Below are 19,028 nucleotides of genomic sequence, written 5' to 3' on the forward strand. Positions count from 1 at the left end.
GAAGCAGCTCTGCTGTGTCTTCCCTGAGGAAGAGCTGAGGCAATACTGTGAGCTTTATTTTAATGCATACGTCAATGATAGCTTTGTAGAAAAGCTTCACATCTGCTTTAAAATTTGATATAATACCTAGGTTTTCTCAAGAAAAAAACTACATTAGTCCAGCAATTTATTGGTAGAGGGCTATAGTTTTTTTTGTCCTGACAGACTTAATGTGCTGCCTTGTTCACATTCTACAGAAAGAGAGGAATATTTGTAACTAAACCATTTATCTTAAAAAGAGTTAAAGTTGTTGGCACTCACAACTGCTCCTGTTGTGGGTAGGTGTAGTCAAAGCCTCCAATAATTTTCTTTGATAGTTTCTCAAATCTTCATCTGGTTCTGAATTTTGGATAGCGGGAAACGGACTTGCCCTGCTGTGAGTGAAAGCCCTTGGGGATGTGGTAGCTGCACATGGCATAGCAATGGTTCTTGGTCTTAGTCTAAGAGGAGACCTCCTTGTGCTTAGGAGAGAACCTCTTCCTTGCAGGGCTGGTTATTGCAAAGGGCTTCAAGTTATCTGAATACCATTTCATAAGAACAGTTTCAGTTCTCACTGTCTTGGGTTTCAACATTTTTAGTTTCTTTCTGGGATTCAGCTTGAAACATAATGCAAAATTGGATACAATTAGTTTAAATTTGTACATGCAATTTGCAGTGAAACTGTCACCAGTGAGTTACAGATGGTTCAGTTAATGTAGTTAACATTTCAAGCAACTGGTCTTGCCATTGTGCTCAGCTCAGACTTGAGAACCCACTTTTTATCATGGCTGTTGCAGAAGCGTGCAAAAAGTTTGCAGCTGTAGTAGAAGAAAAGGGAATGCAACACTGCTCAGGGGCTGCTGGTGGCCAGCAGCTCTTCTTTGTCTGAGAACAGGAAGGATTCATCTCTAAAAATAACCTACATGTCAGAACTTTGACATGCGTTATGTATCTCAAGGATTTGCATTTTCATACAGAAACAGTATTCTGCAAACACTGCAGTAAACACTAAAGTTGTAACAGATCATGAGACATGTATTGTAGTGTTGTTCAAAGTTATGTAAAAGCTAATGGCAGCTTGGACTAGAATAAAGAAAAAGTTATACTGCAAATTACATTTTAGTGCACACTAGCAATATGCTAACAGATGAGGCAAGGCTTAAAATATGGGTGTCATTTACATGTGAGAAGTTAAAAGTGGCACCCTGGTTTAAAATAATGCTCAGATGCACCAAATGCTTGGTTTGAGGAGGTGTGTCAAGCAGATGTTGGTGGCTTAAGCCATACTTGAAGATTTGTATAAATTAATTTCACTTAAACATTTGTCTGAATTTACATGCTCATAATTACTATTTTTCTTACTTAGTGTTATCAATGTTGTTATGACAGCAAAAATAAGAAGTGCCAAATTGAACATGTGACTGATATTTAAATATTTTAACACTTCCATGATGATAATGTTAATTTAGCTTTTACCCTGATGTATCAAGGAAGGTGCTTGTTGCTTCCAGAAATGTTGGACCCACCCTCCATATATGTCCTTGAGCATGTAAGACTGGCAAGCACCAACGAACCTCTGCAACGTTGAAGATGGTGTTATTTTTTAAAAAGTATTTATGAGTCACATTTAATTAAAAATAAATGTAAATTCCTGCATTTTCATGTCTTTAATTTTTATTCAACTCAAAGACAGCTGAAAATGCAAAAGCCTAAAAAATGTTTTTGACAAAATAAGAATGTCTTACAAACCTTTAAGAATTTATTTCACATTGCTTTTGGAATGCTTTCATGAGAAGGCCCAGTGTTTCTTATCTAGTAGCAGTGGGAAAATACTGGAAAAAACATCTGACAGAAGCCTTTAGAAGTTATTAATACAATTATTTTCCAGCTAATGCTTGTGTGTAATGTAGTCAAGTATGATCTCACACTCTATTCTACAAAAGGAGACGTTCTCATCACCATGTGACAATGTGTTCTTAAAAAATATGCTGGATTTATTTCTAGTCTAAGAAAATCTGCTTGGCTGTCATGCTACATATAACTTCTTGGCAATTCTTGGAATGGTCAAGCTTGTCATATTTTTATTAGACTTGTGTAAGATGTCTGTAGCTTTTGTTTTGCCAATCTCTGTTTTGCTAAGACTGTGAATGGCATCGCCACCTTTCCTGCCTATATTATATATAAAAAAGGCAAGGAGAAATCATACTTTAAAATAACCTTTTGGAAAATATAGTGCAATGCCATATTATTTTCGTCATCTACCTATGAAAATTACTGTCTGAGAGCAATTAATTGCAAGAGAAAATAGTGTGATCTTTAAAATAGCAAACATAGTAGAGGGGAGAAAAAACCCAACACAAGAGCTGTTAGCAGTGGTGAGAAACTAGCAAAAAGCCAGTTTTCTTAGTTCATTTTCACAGCATCCAAATTGTTTAAGCTTCACAAGAAATTATTCTGTACAGGAATAAGAGACTACAAAGGGGCACATGTCTACTGTGCTGTTGAGTTGTGCTGTGCTGCTGGGGGTCTTCTGCAGTTGATACTGCAGGTCTGGGTAGCATGGCAGTGGCTCGGCTCTTTTCCCTCACCACCTCCTATTCAAAACAAGATTTCAAATTTCCTGCACCTGTCCATGGGATCTGAGAAGAGATGTGTATTTCATAAATACAGGCTGTCAAAATGAGGAAAATTGGCAGCTTTGTATGGCTTTCAGATTTCATACATTCTGGAATTTAAGTACTGAGATAAAAAAAACCAAAACACTTGATATTTAGATAACCTTCTTAAGAAGTTGTCAAGTTCACCAAAGGAGAAACAATTTTGTAGGACCTTACCTATGGCTGACTGGATTTGCATAAGTTAGTAATTGCTTTTTTTAATGGGGACTGTTGGTCTAAAGCTGATTCTTGTAAATCCTGGCTTGATGAAATTAGCCATTCTGAATAAAAACTCTTGTCTGCAGAGACTACACTGTACTTTTTTTCAGTCACAGTCATTCTCAAAAACAGTTTGGTCTCTCACCTGATAGTTGCATCTTGAAACTGTGATTTCAAATACAGTCACTTTTATACCTGTTTTTCGTAGTCATTCTCCAATTATACAGTCTTATGGTTAACATAAATATTTTGTGACCCATGAGCTTTATGACCTTTGAATTGGATTCTGGGTGGTGCTGAGCTGCTGTAATTTGTTCCAGGAGGCTAATATAACAGACCAGTACTGGTAGTTAGTCTGTATTGTATAGTAATTTTAGCTTCTAGAAGTCTTTAGTACTTAAGGTAGTAGTCACAGAAAAATTTACCCAAGGAAGATAGAAGTCTCCTGCTGTTGTTGTACATGTAGTCTCTCTTTTTATTACTGTCATAAAACAATTTCCATGAAGCTATGATTATTTTATCCATTTTAATGAAGATTTTGATATTCCTTTTTGTTTGAATTAAGTACAGTAATTAACAATGTAATAGAATAGAGACTAAAAGAAAAAGCTACCATATTTCAATACACTAGCCAAAAAAAAATATTGGTTGTTTGCGTCTTATCCAGGCTTAGCATGTGTGAAATGTCTGAAGACTGGTACTGCAGAAGTGCTTTCTACGTGCAGAACTCTTGTCTGTAGGGTTGAGAAATAGAATGTCAGCATTGCTGTGTAATAATAAATTTGTCAAGTGATGGAGAAACTCCACTTGTGCAGAAATATTAATGTATTTTAAGTACAACGCATCTGCAAAAACTGGAGCTCTTGGCAACAAGAAAGGTGCGGTGCTTATGTAAAAGAACAATGCAAAGGCAAGAGAAGTGAGTGCCTTGTCAAGGTAAAATAAAATCTTTAGCTGTCAGACTGGAAATAAAAGCATTCATCAGGAGACTTGACTGACCTGTTGATGAATGCAGAGCTTTATTAAATGATGTTGTAGGTACGTGGCAGTCATAAATTGTTTATAGGATTTTATTTGTAGCTGTGAACGAAGTAAATCTATCTTATGTGAGACCCCTAAATTTTTTCAGAGTTGTTCAGCCACATCAACAGCAGATGTTTGAAGAAGATGACCTACCAGCAGGTGAAAATGAAGAGCAGCCTGGTCCATCTAAGAGGAAACGCCAGCCAAGTATGTCTGAAACAATGCCTCTGTACACTCTGTGTAAAGAGGATTTAGAGAGTATGGATAAAGAGGTGAGCTTAACTAATCCTGACAAATTTTTAACATGACATAAGTTCTAACTTTCATTAAATTATGCATGTATGTGAACTGACTTTGTATGCCACTGCAGTAACTTTAAATAAAAGCCACAGAAGACAAAAGTGCAGCTCAGGCTGAAATGCAGTGATGTTCTGCAAAGCAGATCAAAATACTGTGGTATGTAAGTACACCTTTAAAGTAGAATTTCATTTAAGAATAGCATTTTCACATTATACATGTTATTGAATTTGCTCTGTGGATAGCTTTGCCATCTTTGGAGTTGTTTTGTTTTGCTTTGCTTTGTTTTTACAGTAAATCTCAAAAAACAATGTGGACAAAAATCAGTGGTGGGATGGGAGAGGAGGGGTCTGCAGATGTAAAACACACAAACTGTATGGAAGATTGGGGAGACAAATGAGCATGGGGCCTCATTATCTACAGATATGTAATCGCAGTGTTGTTAAGTCAGAGCTATAATTGTTTTGCAGGTGAAGGGAGCTTTCTGTTACAGAGTGAGCTGCATATCTTTCATACAAAAGCACGTTATTTGAAATTCATTGTGAACCTCCTTTTCACTTAACATTCACTTAACCTCCTTTTCATTTAAAAGTACATTCTATGTACTTTTTTCAAATGAGCCACCATCTTACATCATTTAATATTAAATGACACATAGAAGAAAAATCACCTATCACTGTGCACCATGTTTTCATAAATTTATCCTCTGTGTGACTTTTGTATAAAATCTAGTGATCCTGGAGCTTTTATTTGTCTTCAGGCTTAGGTAGTTCATTGGGGTGGGGACAGGAGCATATAACTTGCCATGTTCTTGGCAGTAAGTTCATTCCAAGATTCTAGCTATAAAAGGCTTTGAGCTATCTTGAGAAAATTTAATAAAAGTATGAGAAGGGACCTGCATATTTCACCAACAAAAGAAAGACTTTATATATACAGTACAGGGTAAATTTGAGATGGACTTTCGAAAGAACTTTAAGCTGGTATTCTGGGGAAATGTCCCATAACTTTCAACCGCTGGGATGATCTCCTTTGAATTTCAGGTGACTTCAGGCTTTTAACCTTACCTGGTAAACTTACCTTGGAGTTGACAACTTTTGATTTCTGTTGCTTTTTGTTCTGAAGTATTTTGCCCATTTTATCTCAGACTTTCCCAGAAACAGTATTTCTCATTGTCATGATACTCAGTCTCTGAATCCATCTGTGCCTTCCATCTGTATTGTCAATAATACTTAAAGACAATTGATGTTATGGGTCACCTTTATGATTTTACGTATTAACATTTTTTTCTAATCATGTGGCTTTTGAAAAATATTAATGAAGTACTGATGCAGTGTGTGCACTGAGTCAAAATGAAGTGTGCATGTTTTTCAGATCACTGCTTAAAGTGTTTATTATTCCATTTTTAAAGATACTATTTAGTAACCTTGTAAAAAGTCTGAATCTTCTGGCACCGTTGGTTTTGTGATTGATTGCTCTCTGCTGCTACATTTATGACTGAAGAAATTAAAGTTTTTCTACTTCTCCTACAACTATAAACATCTTAAATTACAGTGATTTGTTCTTAAATTATGCTTTTGCTTAAGCAACATATTGTGCTTGGCAACTAGACTGCATGAACTTCAGAAAAAGTAAAGCCCAAATTCCAGTGACTCTTTTTTCATTGTTGGATTAGCTTTGGTTCCAGGAGTACGATTTGAGGTAAAAGTTGCTGCCAAAAGTTTTCCCTTGTGCCAAGTCTCTGTTCCTTGGGCAGCTGAACCAGTAGGGGCGTACGTTTGGGGTTTGTTTGGTGCAGAAGCAGGATGGGATTTTTCTGGTATTTTAGCTTCCCGGTATGATTTTATCAAGGATCAAATATTAGCACTGAGACATGGAGGAAGGGTGCACAGAGCATATATCAGGGAGGTTGAACTGTACATGGTAGTGCCAGCAGGTGATTGTCTCCTGGAAGCTGACTATAAAAGGCAAGTAAAACTTGGGACTGCTAGCATCACCTTAGTAAAGGTGTTGTGTTCACATAGAAGAAAATGTAACACAAGTAATTAAGCAGGATTTTATGGCATTGTGTGGGAGTACACTTAGGAAACAGATAACATGTGGTAATGTAGTCTATAAAATATAAAAGTTTAGTGGAGTGTACACAGTAGAGTCTGCTGTTAGGAACATTATCAAATAAAGTGAAAATAAGCTTAATAAGCCTTGCTAGTGGGAATAGAGTTCACTTTGGTCACAATGTGACTGCTTTAACTTCCAGAGAAAGGTGTTTGCCCCCACCCCATACTTTATCAAAACATGTTAAAAGGTAAGAATCTTTCTGGAATCAGATTGTCACTAGGAGATGTGAAATTTCTGTACATTCAAGGGGCTATGGCAGCTACAAGAGCTGCAGCTGACTGCAGACTGCCTGCGCAGAGGGAGGGAGTCTGTTCCAGTCACAGCAGTGATTTCTTGCTCCACTTCTCAGGTGCTCATGCTGAGGCTGTTTGGGTTAGGAGTATGTGGTCCAAGGAGAGAGAAAGCAAGTTGCAGTGGGACTTTGCTGCAGTGTAAGCCACTCCAGACTCAACTGTCTCTGTCCTTAGCCACTGTTGGTAATCATGGGACCCTATGGCAAGCCAGCTCAGGGAGCTGGTTGGGACAAAAAAGACCATTTCCAGCTTCCAGAAATAACCCGCTATTGCTGCTGCAGGAGTGCTAATGCCCCGAGCAGGCAGATGATGGCAAGAGCTGGGAATACGAGTGAAGGCTGATGCTTTAAAACTGCATCCTCAGTATTTTTACTTAATTCCCTCACAAATTCAGATAAGATCAAAAGGAGTCTTTTAGCTTTAGGGACTGGGATTTTGTTTTTTTAATTAAATAGGAAATGCAGGCATTCCTATATACTGTTTCTATGGGTATGACTAGCAATAAATAACTCCTTTGCAGTTGACATCAGAAGAAAATCTTGCTTTTTCTCTGCAAAAATCTGTGAAAGGCCATACAGCCCCAGGTAGCTTATATGTGGGAGAGTTTTGTTGAAAGTATCAAAATGTTGATAAAGACAATTTAATTATTATATATTCCTGAATTAAATCCCTCTCTTTCCTTAACCATTTGAAAGTGTGTTTGTCGCTTTTCCTAGTGAAAAAGCTGTAGCTCTTCTACTGTTCCATTGGGAAGAACACTGTGGATAAGCATCTCTTAAAATTTGATCTTAGATTTTTTTTATCTTCTCTTATTTATTCAGTTGTGCTATGCATACCAGGAGTAAATCAAAGGAAATTAATAGCATTTCAGCTATTGGGTTGCCGTTTAAGGTCACTTAGCCTTTTGTATCTTTTTCAGTGCCAAAGATCTGGGAACTCGGATCCAATGGTAGCTTCCTTTCCCTCTGACATGAAGGACTGTTAGAATTTTAGAAAAACAGAAGTACAAAAGTGTTCAGTGTAATAGAATTGCCAGATCAAAGGGCAATTGCCAGATCAGAGTAAGTGCATGAGGAAAGTATCCCTACTTGGGAAATGTGCAGCCTCCTGGTGCTGCTGCCTTACAGTCGAGAGAATGTTTTGCCCTTTTTCTGTACTAGCCTGACAAAGGTGCTTTCCAGCAGATTGCTGCTGTTTGTGTCCATTATGGAATGGTAAAGGCAGCAGAATTAAAAGCTACCAGTCAGATTACCTTGTTTATAGTCACTTTTACAGGACTGGATAATTTTTTACTTCTAAATAACTGGCTGTCTCCTATATAACCTGCAAAAGATCATTCCATAAAAATGCTATTTATATAGACTTGTATCTAGTATGCTGTAATCTTCACCAAAGAGAAATCTTTAAAGAAATGGTTGCCATTCAATTAAATGCAGTCAATAACTAACTAGAAGCCTCTTGTCCCTAATAGCTGTTCCAGGATGACTTTTGTTTTCTCAGGATCAATTGTATCACTTTACAGGGAAGTTATCTACCTTTACTTTCGGTGTTCTGTAGCAGAAGCTTGTCCCGTAGGGAGAAGAAACTGGGCTGTCTGCAGCTTTTCTTTTTCCCCATTTCAGCAGGAGTGGATTCACTCACCTGCAGGAGCCTTTGTGACTTGCTTGGGGGTGACTGTGTGTCGTTGTCATCCTTTGCCAGGGATAGTTGGAAACTCCTGTCACTACAATGTTGTGTGTATCTGCTGTAATTTACTAAGAAAAAAAAAACAAAGTGGAATCCAGGCTTCAAATTACTCTTATTTGTTTCCAGAAATAAGGTGTTTTAGCTAAACCAAGTTGCGCAAAGGAAGGGAATGACATGCAAACCACATGAAGACGTACACGTGTCTTTCCATTCATAACAGGATGCCATGCAGCTCTCATTCCCAGAGGTTACTCATGGATCATCTTGTGAGCTTATTTCTTCAGAACTGATTACTAGTTCCTTTTTATTAAGATCATTTTCTATGAAATTTGTATAAATAAATTATATTTGGAGAGAACCTTACAACTGGGATAGCATCATGCACAGTTACTTAGTGAAGTTGATCTAATCCCAACAGTGTTGTGTCCTATGTGTTATAAATAAGCTGTTTGTTTTTACATACCGTTGCTTCTTGATGGACATTGGCTTTGCTTTTCTGGAAAATGCATTCTTTCTTCATGAGTATTTGTTGCAGACTCAAAAGGTGATTTTTAGCCTCATGCATCATGCTAGCTTCTTTTAAAAATTGAGTTCGCTTTATATAGTCTTAAAGATTTCCCCTTTTTTAATAAATGTGCCTTTCATAGTTACGTTGACGTTCTTGTGTATGATAAATGACTTGACCATGAAATAAGTAAACAAGGTCAAGAGTTTTCATTCCTCTCTTCCTTTTGGCTACAAATTATTTTCATCTGTTCCTTCTAGAGCAATGGCTCTCAGTACAGTTCCCTTCTGTTATTTTTCAGGTCTTTTCTAATTCACCAGTCCATGTAAATAGTAGAAATGCATAGCAAGAATCTAAGATGCTCCATTTATAAAATGTCAGTGATGAAGAAAAAAGAAATTACCCTGAGCTGAGCTCAAGATCCTGCTCTCAATTGCTCTTATCTCAGCTTCTGCTACAACCATGGTAACAGTAGAAGGCAGACAGCCATAAGTCCTCATAAGTGTCAGTGCATTCAGGACCAGTCCTCGACAGATGCCAGTAGGTGTTTCACCAGTGGGAAGAAAGTTGAAAAGGAATTTCTGGTAAGGCAGTAAGATTAAACAAGTTCAGTAAGGCAGAAAGATTTCTGTCTGTTTTGCAGTACCTTCCCATCCAGGATGGCCCAGGATTACTAACGTCCTGGAACTGCTGTGCGCACATAGTTCACTAGCTGTACAATACTAAGGCTTTTGTGTTTGTTGCTGTGGTTTGGTCGTGGTGTTTGAGAATAGCATCTGTGTCTTGTCAAGTGTCATCATCTCTGCCATCTAAGGTAAAATATTTTGCTGGTTTAAATTCCTCTCAGTTTGGGACTTGGGAAAGGGGAAGAGAGGGAGTGAATCTGATACCAGTCCGACCTCTAGTTTTCCCATCTCTTGCTTCAGTTAGTGGAGCTGCAGAGATTCCTACCATCTGGTTGGGACATGTGGTCAGCAGCTGCAAAGTGACCACATTGCAAAGGTATGTTCTGTGCACGAGTGCATTTAAGTATAAAGATGTTTCTTGAGTGGGAATTGCCTAATGAACTACTTTCTCATTAACATGGTTCTGTTGATTTGGGATGTATTCTGCACATTCTTTTCCTTCAACTGAGTTGTAATTTATATGTCATATACAAAGACTGAAATTGCAACATTCTGCTCTTACGTAAGGCCACTTATGCTCTTACATTTTGTCACTCTGCATTTTGCTTTTATCTAAGCAAATTTATCCCTTAATTTCTGTTTTTTATTTCACATTAGTGACTGTACCATGCAGTGAATTAGGAGGGAGTGATTTTCTTCAAATTGTTGAAAACTATTATCTCAGTAAGTGGTTAGCCTCTTGGTTAGTTAAAAAGTACTAATTTAATGTGAAGGATGTGGTCTCTAGAGTAAGTAATAGCTGCCTAGGCTCCCTTGGACAATTATCTTCCACATTAATGGTTCTTTTAATTTCCACAACTATGTTTCTCATACAGATTTTCTTTTTGACAGCTTAGCATGTACTATGTCATAAATTGTACAGATGCTAAATTTGGCTAGCTTCTTATAAATTGTATCTTTTTTGGAGGAAAAAAGAATAAGCCTGTGTGTGCGCTTGCTATTGTTAGTGATTATCATCCAAGTCCCTTGGCCCTTGGAAGTGATGAGGTCTTGCTTTGCAGTTGTCAGACAGCTTTCACTCTAACTGGACTTGTAAAAACAATTAAAAACTATTAGTGAAAGTAAACATGCTGCTCTTCATTGAGACAGTGAGAGACTGTTGTGAAAAGGGTTTGCTAAATCATCTTCTGATATAAGCAGACCTGAGGAGACTCAGATTGGCTGGTCTCAGTCCATTGGTGCTTCCTCAGTTTGTTTCCTTACTGGCAGCTCTATTGTCACCTTCCTGCACATGCTGACTCTCACATCCCTGCTAGCCCCCATGCTCAAACTGATTTTTGTTTTCTCTGTGGAGTGCTTATTACGAAATGGCTTAACCCAGCAAGACTACATGTGCTGCTTGCATTCTTTCACTGGGAGATGAATTTTCTGGAGGGAAACGGTGAGGGTGCAATGCTAGTAATCAGGTTGCTGGTTTGTCTTCATGAACAAGTGATGGCTGGCTGATGAATCAAGAAATGTGATGTAGTTTTTTAAAGAACATAGCTTAAAGCAGTTGTATAAGAAGGAAAGTATATTTACTGCTGCTCCCCTGTTTTATAATTTTGACATTCACCATTCTCTAATATGGTTAAAGAATACAGAAGTAATTGAGCATTAATGTCAAAGCAATTATTTCACCCATATCTCATTGGATTAGTAGAGAAAACTGAGTAAAGTTTTCCAATACTATTTTTAGTAGTTTGAGAGTGAGAATCAACAGAGAGAGAAAGATAGAGGTACATTGGAGAGAAAGAAGATGAGCACTTAAGACGCTGGCCATCAGTAGTTTGTTTCTGCCTATGTTTTGCTTTGAAGAATTCATTTTCTACCAGAAAATGGGAATTACTCTGAAAAGCAGCTATGCAGAAGCTGTAAACACTTTTTTTTTCTTTTTTTTATTTTTTTTTTTTTTTTAGGAAATTGGTATTGGTCATGCTTAAATTGTAAATCATCCTGACCAGAAACATTGACATTGACACTCTGATTGTAATTCATCTTATAGAAAGAACACTAAAATATATGTAGTGTAGATAAGGCTAGTGAGATTCAAATGGATTATCAAAATGTGAAACATACATTTGCCTATTTTTTCAGTCTGATATTTCTCTACTGATCATTAGTTTATGCAGTAATTGCATAGAGCTGATTGGCTGCTAGTTTTGAGAGGGCATCCTGGTTCAAGCTTGCTTAGCAGTTTTTAGAAGTGTTTGGAATGAGGCTTTTTATGTAATACCATGTTTTACAAGGAGACAAGTCATTACCTAAATAGGAAAAGGATTTTTATCGAAGTTGATATTATCTCAAGTAGGCAATCAGTTGTGGATCACTTCTGTTTTTCTGCACAGGTTACTTAGAAAATACTATTTAAACACAAATTTTTGATGTACTTGGAAGTGTTATTTTCATTTTAGAGTTATTTTTTTGAATTTGTGTGTCATGAGGAAAGATGGGAAACATACTGTAACCTTTTGGCATTCAGATGACACACGGTATAAATAGCTGCATTTTGTAGATAAAAATGGAGACTACCTGTATATGTAAGAGTTAGTTTAATGGCAGTCATGACAAGTTTTTAATTAAAATATGATATAAGACTTTTGAGAAAAAATTAACATGATCAATCAAGTTCTTGGCTGGTGAGGCTGTTAAGGGGAAAATAAAAGAAAACGTATCACAGAATAAGCTGAGTGGAAAAGGACCCACAAGGATTATCAAGTCCAGCTCCTGGCCCTGCACAGCACCATCCCCAAGAGTCACACCATGTACTCAAGAATGTTGTCCAAACACTCCTTGAACTCTTAACAAGCTTGGTGCTCTGACCACTTCCCTGAAGAGACTGTTCCAGTGCCCAACCTCCCTTTGTGGTGAAAAACCCTTTTCTGATATGCAACCTAAACCTCCCCTGGCATGATTTCGGGCCATTCCCTCCTTTTTATTGAGACTTCACTTCTATTATGCCTACTTTATTTATAAGCTAAGTACACGTATTTGTGCTACAATGGATATTAGTAATGGGCTGCACCAAGTGGACATCAACTAAAGAAGTAGCCATGCTTGCTTCAGCACTAACTTTTTTGAGGAAAAAACTCAATCAGATTGATGGATTGTCAATAAAAAACAGGGAAATCCAAGCAAAACTTAGTTAGTCCAAGATCGGTCTGATTTACTTGCCAGCAAAGATGGCACTGCCATCTTACATAGTCTTCATACTTTCCTGATTCAATCAACAGTTGATTCAGATCCTTGGCCATTCTCCCAAAGGTGTTCACAACATTGTTTCATTGTAAGCTTGGGTTTTCAGGAGACTTGCTTCTTTTTCCATGTTGCTATCATTCTGTTAAGCATAAAATAAAAATTATTATGCAAATAAGGATAAATCCTGAGCTCTGAAATATGAAAGATATGATGACTTCTGGCTTTTAAACGATGCCTGATTTTATAGCAAATGTGTTATTCTAATGTAACTCCATATGAAATTGAAAGTAGTTCTATAAAGCTTCCACCTCTAGAATGTATATACAAGGTGTTGGTTTATTCTGTAGGGAAGAAGGCATTTTCATACATTCTGTGAAGGTTTTTTAACCAGCTCTGGTAGTACTTAATGTCTCTGCCTGGCCTTAGGAGAAGCCGAAAGCCATTTTCAGCTGTTTGTTTACTTAACAAAATGGGGCAGAACCTCTTTAAATAGAGTTCAATAACCTTATTTTAACATATACATCTACCTCCATATGCTAAATGAAATGTAGCTAGGCTGTCAACACTAATTGGCCACAGTTAAAAATGAGTAAATGAGTTGCGTGAGCCATGTTAAACAATTTGCAAGCTGATCCCTCATAATTCTGAGCAGCTGCATAGAGGGCCTGACTGAGCCTCATCACAAGTCTGACATGTTTTTACATTTAAATTTGAGCTGTTACTCTCCATGAGGGATATTTAAAGGTGTCTGCTCAAGTCTAAGTCTGAACTGGTTTTTTCATAGCTGGTTTTTTTTTTGTTTTATCAAGATCTTCTGATACTTGTATTTCAACGTATAGAGAAATATAGATATGCAGTATAGAATAATGTGTGTCAAATGCTGTGAAGAATCTTTGCAAACATTTGTATAATGCTAGTCTGCTAGCAAACTTAATTTGTGGTTGAAATTCTGGGGTGATAGAAATACAAGTCCATTTTGGTAGCACAAAGGCAGGTTGTTTCTGTATAAAGCATTGAAGGACAGTTCTATTTGTACCATTTCTTTTTGATCAGCTGATCTTGATCAGCTATCATAAGGTGACTTAATGTTAAATTTAACTTATGTATAATTGCATTTGATTGCTTCAGAGACATTTTCAAGGGAAAATGTCTCTGATTTGGTAGTCTTTTTTCTTTTTGGTACCATCTTCAGGCACACTGAATTCAGCTGCTCTGTGTGATAGTCCTTCAGCTCTGAGTGTTCTAGCACCTGTGTCATCACCACTATTTCTATTCCATGTACAACTTTAACAGAGGTTAGGAAAAGCTGCAAAACTAGAGCCCCTGTTGATGTACAAAACTCTCCGCAGCAATGCATTGTGCTGCAGTAATTTTTTCATGTCTACATTAATTTGAGATCTTGAGAGAACACCATACTGTTACTCTGTATTCTTGTAGGGTTTGTATATGAGCTTGCTCTTTCTAATTGCCATGGGTCACAGTCAGCTGTGGACAATATTCCCTGTCACTCCTTCTAGTAAATATGATGATACTGCTTTCTCTGAGACGAACACAGACAGCTGCCTATCCCAGATACTTCAATGCTCCAACATCAAACTTGCTTCATGCCAGAGGTATTGAGGACTGGGTATAGCTATCATACCATGATACAGACATCATATCAGAACCTGTATGGTATTCAATCACCTTAATATTGAGCTTGTTGTAGAAACAGACTACTCTTCAGCTGCTGGGCTTATCTTTCACTGTATTATGGATTTGCTTCTGTTTTTTTTTCCTTAACTTACTCCATGCCTAATTCTTGCTACTGAGTAGGCTTGCTATGCAGGATGCTTCCACATACACAGTGCTCATATTTCAGCACTACTTCACTTAAAAGCTACATGCTTGTCTGTACAGAGTCAAGCAGTCCAATTGCCCAGTTCAGTAGAAACTGTTTCAAAACTGCTCTGTCTTCACTGTCATTCTTAAATTTCTCATAAAACCAGAAATGGTTTTCTCCCATGCTTATTATTTGAGGTGGTTTTGTTAGCTTGAGCACATTGATAACGATCTCTTGGTTCTTATAATAATAAAACCAAGATAATCAGGCTTATTGAAGAGGGAAGTTCACTGATAAATAATGCTTCATGCAGCCAGCTGATGTCTGCCAATGCTAAGTTAAAATTAGCAAGTCAAGGCAGATCCAAGCTGGCTTACCCATCTTAGGGGTGGGTTTGTTCATAGTCTGTGTGAATAAATCTGTACTAAAGACAACATATTAGTGTTTTTATAGCAGTGGTTTTGAGCTAGTAAGCCCTACTGCATCCCAGTTGCTCTACAAATCAATAGTTTGAGTTCCTTTGTAGCTGTGATAACTGCAGAATGCTTGTGCATGCAGGTAAATGAAAGCAGTTTTTTTGTCTTTTGTTCTCACCATAATGTTTTCAATTTCACTTAGACTGTGACTTCTGAACAGCTTTATAGCCTGCTGAAAAAGTAAAGGAGTTCAACCTCTGAAAAGGAAAAAGCCCTTATTTTTCTCTGAAATATGTATATAGTGATGAATATTCAGTCTCTCTAAGCAAAAGGTATGCTTTCAGTTAACCTTGGGATGGTGGAACCCAGCACTGTGCTAAGAGAGAATATTGTTAAAACATGTGATAGCAAGGAGTCTTTGGGAAAAAGCTTGGAAAGTTGAGATGCAAAAAATGGGAGGGTGGCATGCACTTTTTATCAGCAACTCTTGTTATGCTTTTATGAATCTTCTTTTTTGGAGTGGGGATTGCTTGGGTTCTGAAGTAAAGTCTGTATTTATGGCTGTTGTTCTTCAACATTTTCTGATCATGACTGTGCAATAAGAGTGCATTTCTGGCTGCAGCATTTCAGAAGTTTAGCATTTGCCTCTGAGCTGAAGCACATTAGCTCCTCAAAGGTAGTTTAAATAATCTGTAATTCAGGTTGAAGTGTTTGGAAATCGGTTCAAATCCTGTTTCCTCCCACTCTTTGTTTTCTTATTATAATGGAATAACCAAATGGGTTAAGCCTTAAATGCTTCTCAGCAGTTTTCAAGGATAATGTGCCAAGTGTGTTTGCAGGTTGGCTACACTATTAACTAATGCCTTTCAGGATGACTTGAAAGAAAATATGTAGATTAGTGTCCTAGTACTTCTTTCATAAAAGCTGAGATTTTTTTGTTTAGAAATGCAGGCTGCAAAAACCTGCATCACAGCCCATATTAGGAAAAAAATACCATTTTAAACTCCATCTACCAGTTCAGCAGGTATTTCCAGATAAAATAGTGAGTATGTGTTGAGAACTGTCCCAAGTTGCATTGATGGAGGAAACCTGTCCATACCTGTTCAGAGCTGCCTCTCTGTGTCAGAAAGAAACTTTTCAGCTGGGCCAGAGTGCAAGTGAGTTTTAGCAGTAGATGACACTTCATCCTAGCTAGTTACCTAGGAATCCCATTGCTTACTGCGTTTGGCCCATCAGTATGCTGTCATCTACAAAATGCTCATGGAGGGATCGCTGCAGTAGATGTGTTTAGCATCCATAGATTCTTTTGTGCTTTTAAGTGAAACTATATGAGATCAGATATTGTCAAGAGGTCACTTGATGGTATTTTGGTGTTCAAAAATAGTTGTAAAATGAAGTTTGTCTAAAAAAGGCTTGCTCTGAGGGACTGATTAGAAGCAGTACAAGTGGACTAAGTATTTTTGTGCTAAATTATATTTACTCAAATTTGTCTTTATATAACCTAAATAATATAAAACCACGTTAGGAGCTCAGGAATTGTATAATTCCTTGATAGTAACATACTGCTGTCATGATGCCCTCAGCACTTCATTAGCAGCTTCCTACTGATGTTTCCCCTTGGCAGTGAAGTGTCAGAAAAGATCACTCAGAGTCTAGGCTCTGTGCCCTCTTAAATTGCCATGTGCCATTTTTAATAGAATGTTAGGATTTCTAACCTAATATGTCAGTGGTATTTTGTGACTGTGTTTAAACAACTTGTGCAAGTGTTCTTTCATTAGCAAATTAGATTAATTTATTTTTAAAGAAACCTAGATTGTGCATATCTCTTACTAAATCTCTAGGAATAAGAAGAAATTTACGACAACTTCTGGCAAAACTGTTCTTCAGTTAATAGCCAGACTGACAGTTCTTGGAATCTTGCAAAGTTATAAGGCAAAGCTGTTCTTTGCTGTGTATCAGCAAAGCATACTTTCTACTTTAAAGAAAGGGTGGCTTTGAGAACAAAAAGTGTGATACTGTCTTGTTTTAAAACAGGTGAGCAGTATAGCTGTAGGGTGCTACAGCTTTTTAACCTGTTGCTCTAAAGTTTTGGAAGATAAGAGCTGTACGGACACATGCATGCAGCAAGCTGAAATCCCTGAAATGTCCACCTGTTTTAAATAAAAAGGGAACAGGTATGGATACTTCTAGTCTTTACCAGGCCTTTGTTGGTTGGGAAAATGCTACAGTGATGTTAGTCTTTGTTCATCTTGCACACTTGATAGTTTCTGTGAATTAAAGTATACCAAATATGTATTTTTATAAGAATTTTCTCCTTGTTCCTTTCTCTTCCCTCTAGGAGTTTCTGTACATTACTATTCTGTTTGTATAGTATCAACAGACTCTCTAGGTATTCCAGTGTCTGGATATTTGGATAATGCTTATTTCTACAAAAAGACTCAAACAGAATTTGAGTGCAATAGACTATCACCTGGGGACTCACTCACTGCCTCATTTCTTTAAGGTGAAGTTTTGCCTAAAGTGAAATCAGGACACTTAGTAATATGTGGCCCTTGAACTTGAGCATGGAGCTTGAGTTTCTGTTCTGTTGCATGGGTTTTTTGGGTTTTTTTAGGACTTGCAGTTAGAGATAAACTTGAAAGATGGCCCAGTGATACAGATTTTATTCTTCAGAAGAGAATTTGCTGATAGTACCAATAGGCTGCAGTAGTAGTGCATGGTTCAGTTCATCAGATTATGAAATTCTGTATTGGTCACAAAAGAGCATATGGTAATACTTTAACATAACTTCTCCAGGCCACTGGTCTGTTGCAGTCTTCTGCTACTCAGGTTGTGGCTGCACATTTAATAGAGATCCTTCTCCAAAGTCTCTTTGCAGCTGCTTTTTCCTGCTGTCATGTACTGTTACTGCTTGTGTGTTAGTGTAGACGTGAAATGAGGTGGGACAGGGAAGTGGTGTAGCTAAGCAGTAACCCAGCTTAAAAACAGTTGAAGGTCACTAAGCTGCTGCTGTCTCTGAGATGTACCACAATGAGCAAGGAGATAAATGTATAGCTTTTTCTGACTAGTTTTGGTTTCAGCAGGATGCATTTTAATTTACATGTAGTCATCCAGGACATACAAGTCAATCTCTAAATTAATTATATGGGAAAGAAATCTTATAAAAGCTTTTTTCTAAGGTTTGGTAATATTCCTTAAACTGTTTAGAGCAATTGTTTCTCAATCTACCAAAGTAAATATAAGAACACTGCCAGCTTTGATATTCTAACCTGAAGTATGCTTTTATCAAGATCAAGATAGGACAAATGTAGTTCTTGGTGTATGGAGATTTAAATAGAGGAAGAGTGCTACTTCTGTTTAATCATGAACAAGACTAGTAATTTCTGGTACTTCTGATCTATCACCTGCTCCAGTGAGCCAGTGGTAATTCTGGTAGAGAACAGTGAAATCTGCCTTGGAAGTGTTGAGACAAAGGGACATTGGACACTTGAATAAATGCATTGTGTGACTCTAAAAATTGAGTCAGAAATTTGAAATGAGAAAAAAGTGCTCTAATGCTAAAGAAAAAAGCAGATGAGACAGAATGTGAAAGACCAGTTCTTCTGAGGTTACTTCTAAGAAATGGTTACATCACAGATCCTCCCTTAAATTTTATGTACTGAGGGACAACTTAACCTAATTCAGACAGCTTGCCCTTCCAGTGACATCTTTGTAATAAGAAAATTTTTTGTTTCAAAGTGACTTAAATTCAGCCCAAATCTCTTAATACAGACTGTGTCTATTGTAGGAAAGTTTAATTGTTCACATGTATTTTGCCCTAATATCACCTCCCAAAAGCATGCTGAAATACTTGCTAGCTTTTTTTGAAGACATGGGTGATAATATCTTGCTTTTCAGTTCATTGAGGGAAAAAGTGAAATGGAAAGTTTTCATATACAGAAGAAAAAATTAAGATCAAAAAGTTAAGTCACTAAGTTAAAAATTATTAGATTTTTCCAAATTTGGAAAAAAATAAAAACCACTTAAAAATTAAGTGGATTCTTTTCTGTGCAGTAAAGTCATGGTGCAAGCCACAGTTGCTTATAACTAGGAGAGTGACCTGAAAAGTTATTTG

The 19,028-nt window shown here is 37.2% G+C and overlaps 1 protein-coding gene across 1 annotated transcript in view; it reads left to right on the forward strand.

Annotated features, from left to right (window-relative positions):
- Positions 1-19,028, forward strand: part of CTDP1 (CTD phosphatase subunit 1) — a 97,828-nt gene that overhangs the window by 40,833 nt on the left and 37,967 nt on the right. The window contains exon 11 of the mRNA XM_039712265.1: positions 4,024-4,189. Coding sequence (XP_039568199.1) covers positions 4,024-4,189 — 166 coding nt within the window. The remainder of the gene's footprint in view (positions 1-4,023; positions 4,190-19,028) is intronic.

The sequence above is a fragment of the Passer montanus genome, unplaced genomic scaffold, assembly GCF_014805655.1.
Source record: "Passer montanus isolate IOZ18808 unplaced genomic scaffold, ASM1480565v1 scaffold26, whole genome shotgun sequence".
NCBI classification, from domain to species: Eukaryota; Metazoa; Chordata; class Aves; order Passeriformes; family Passeridae; genus Passer; species Passer montanus.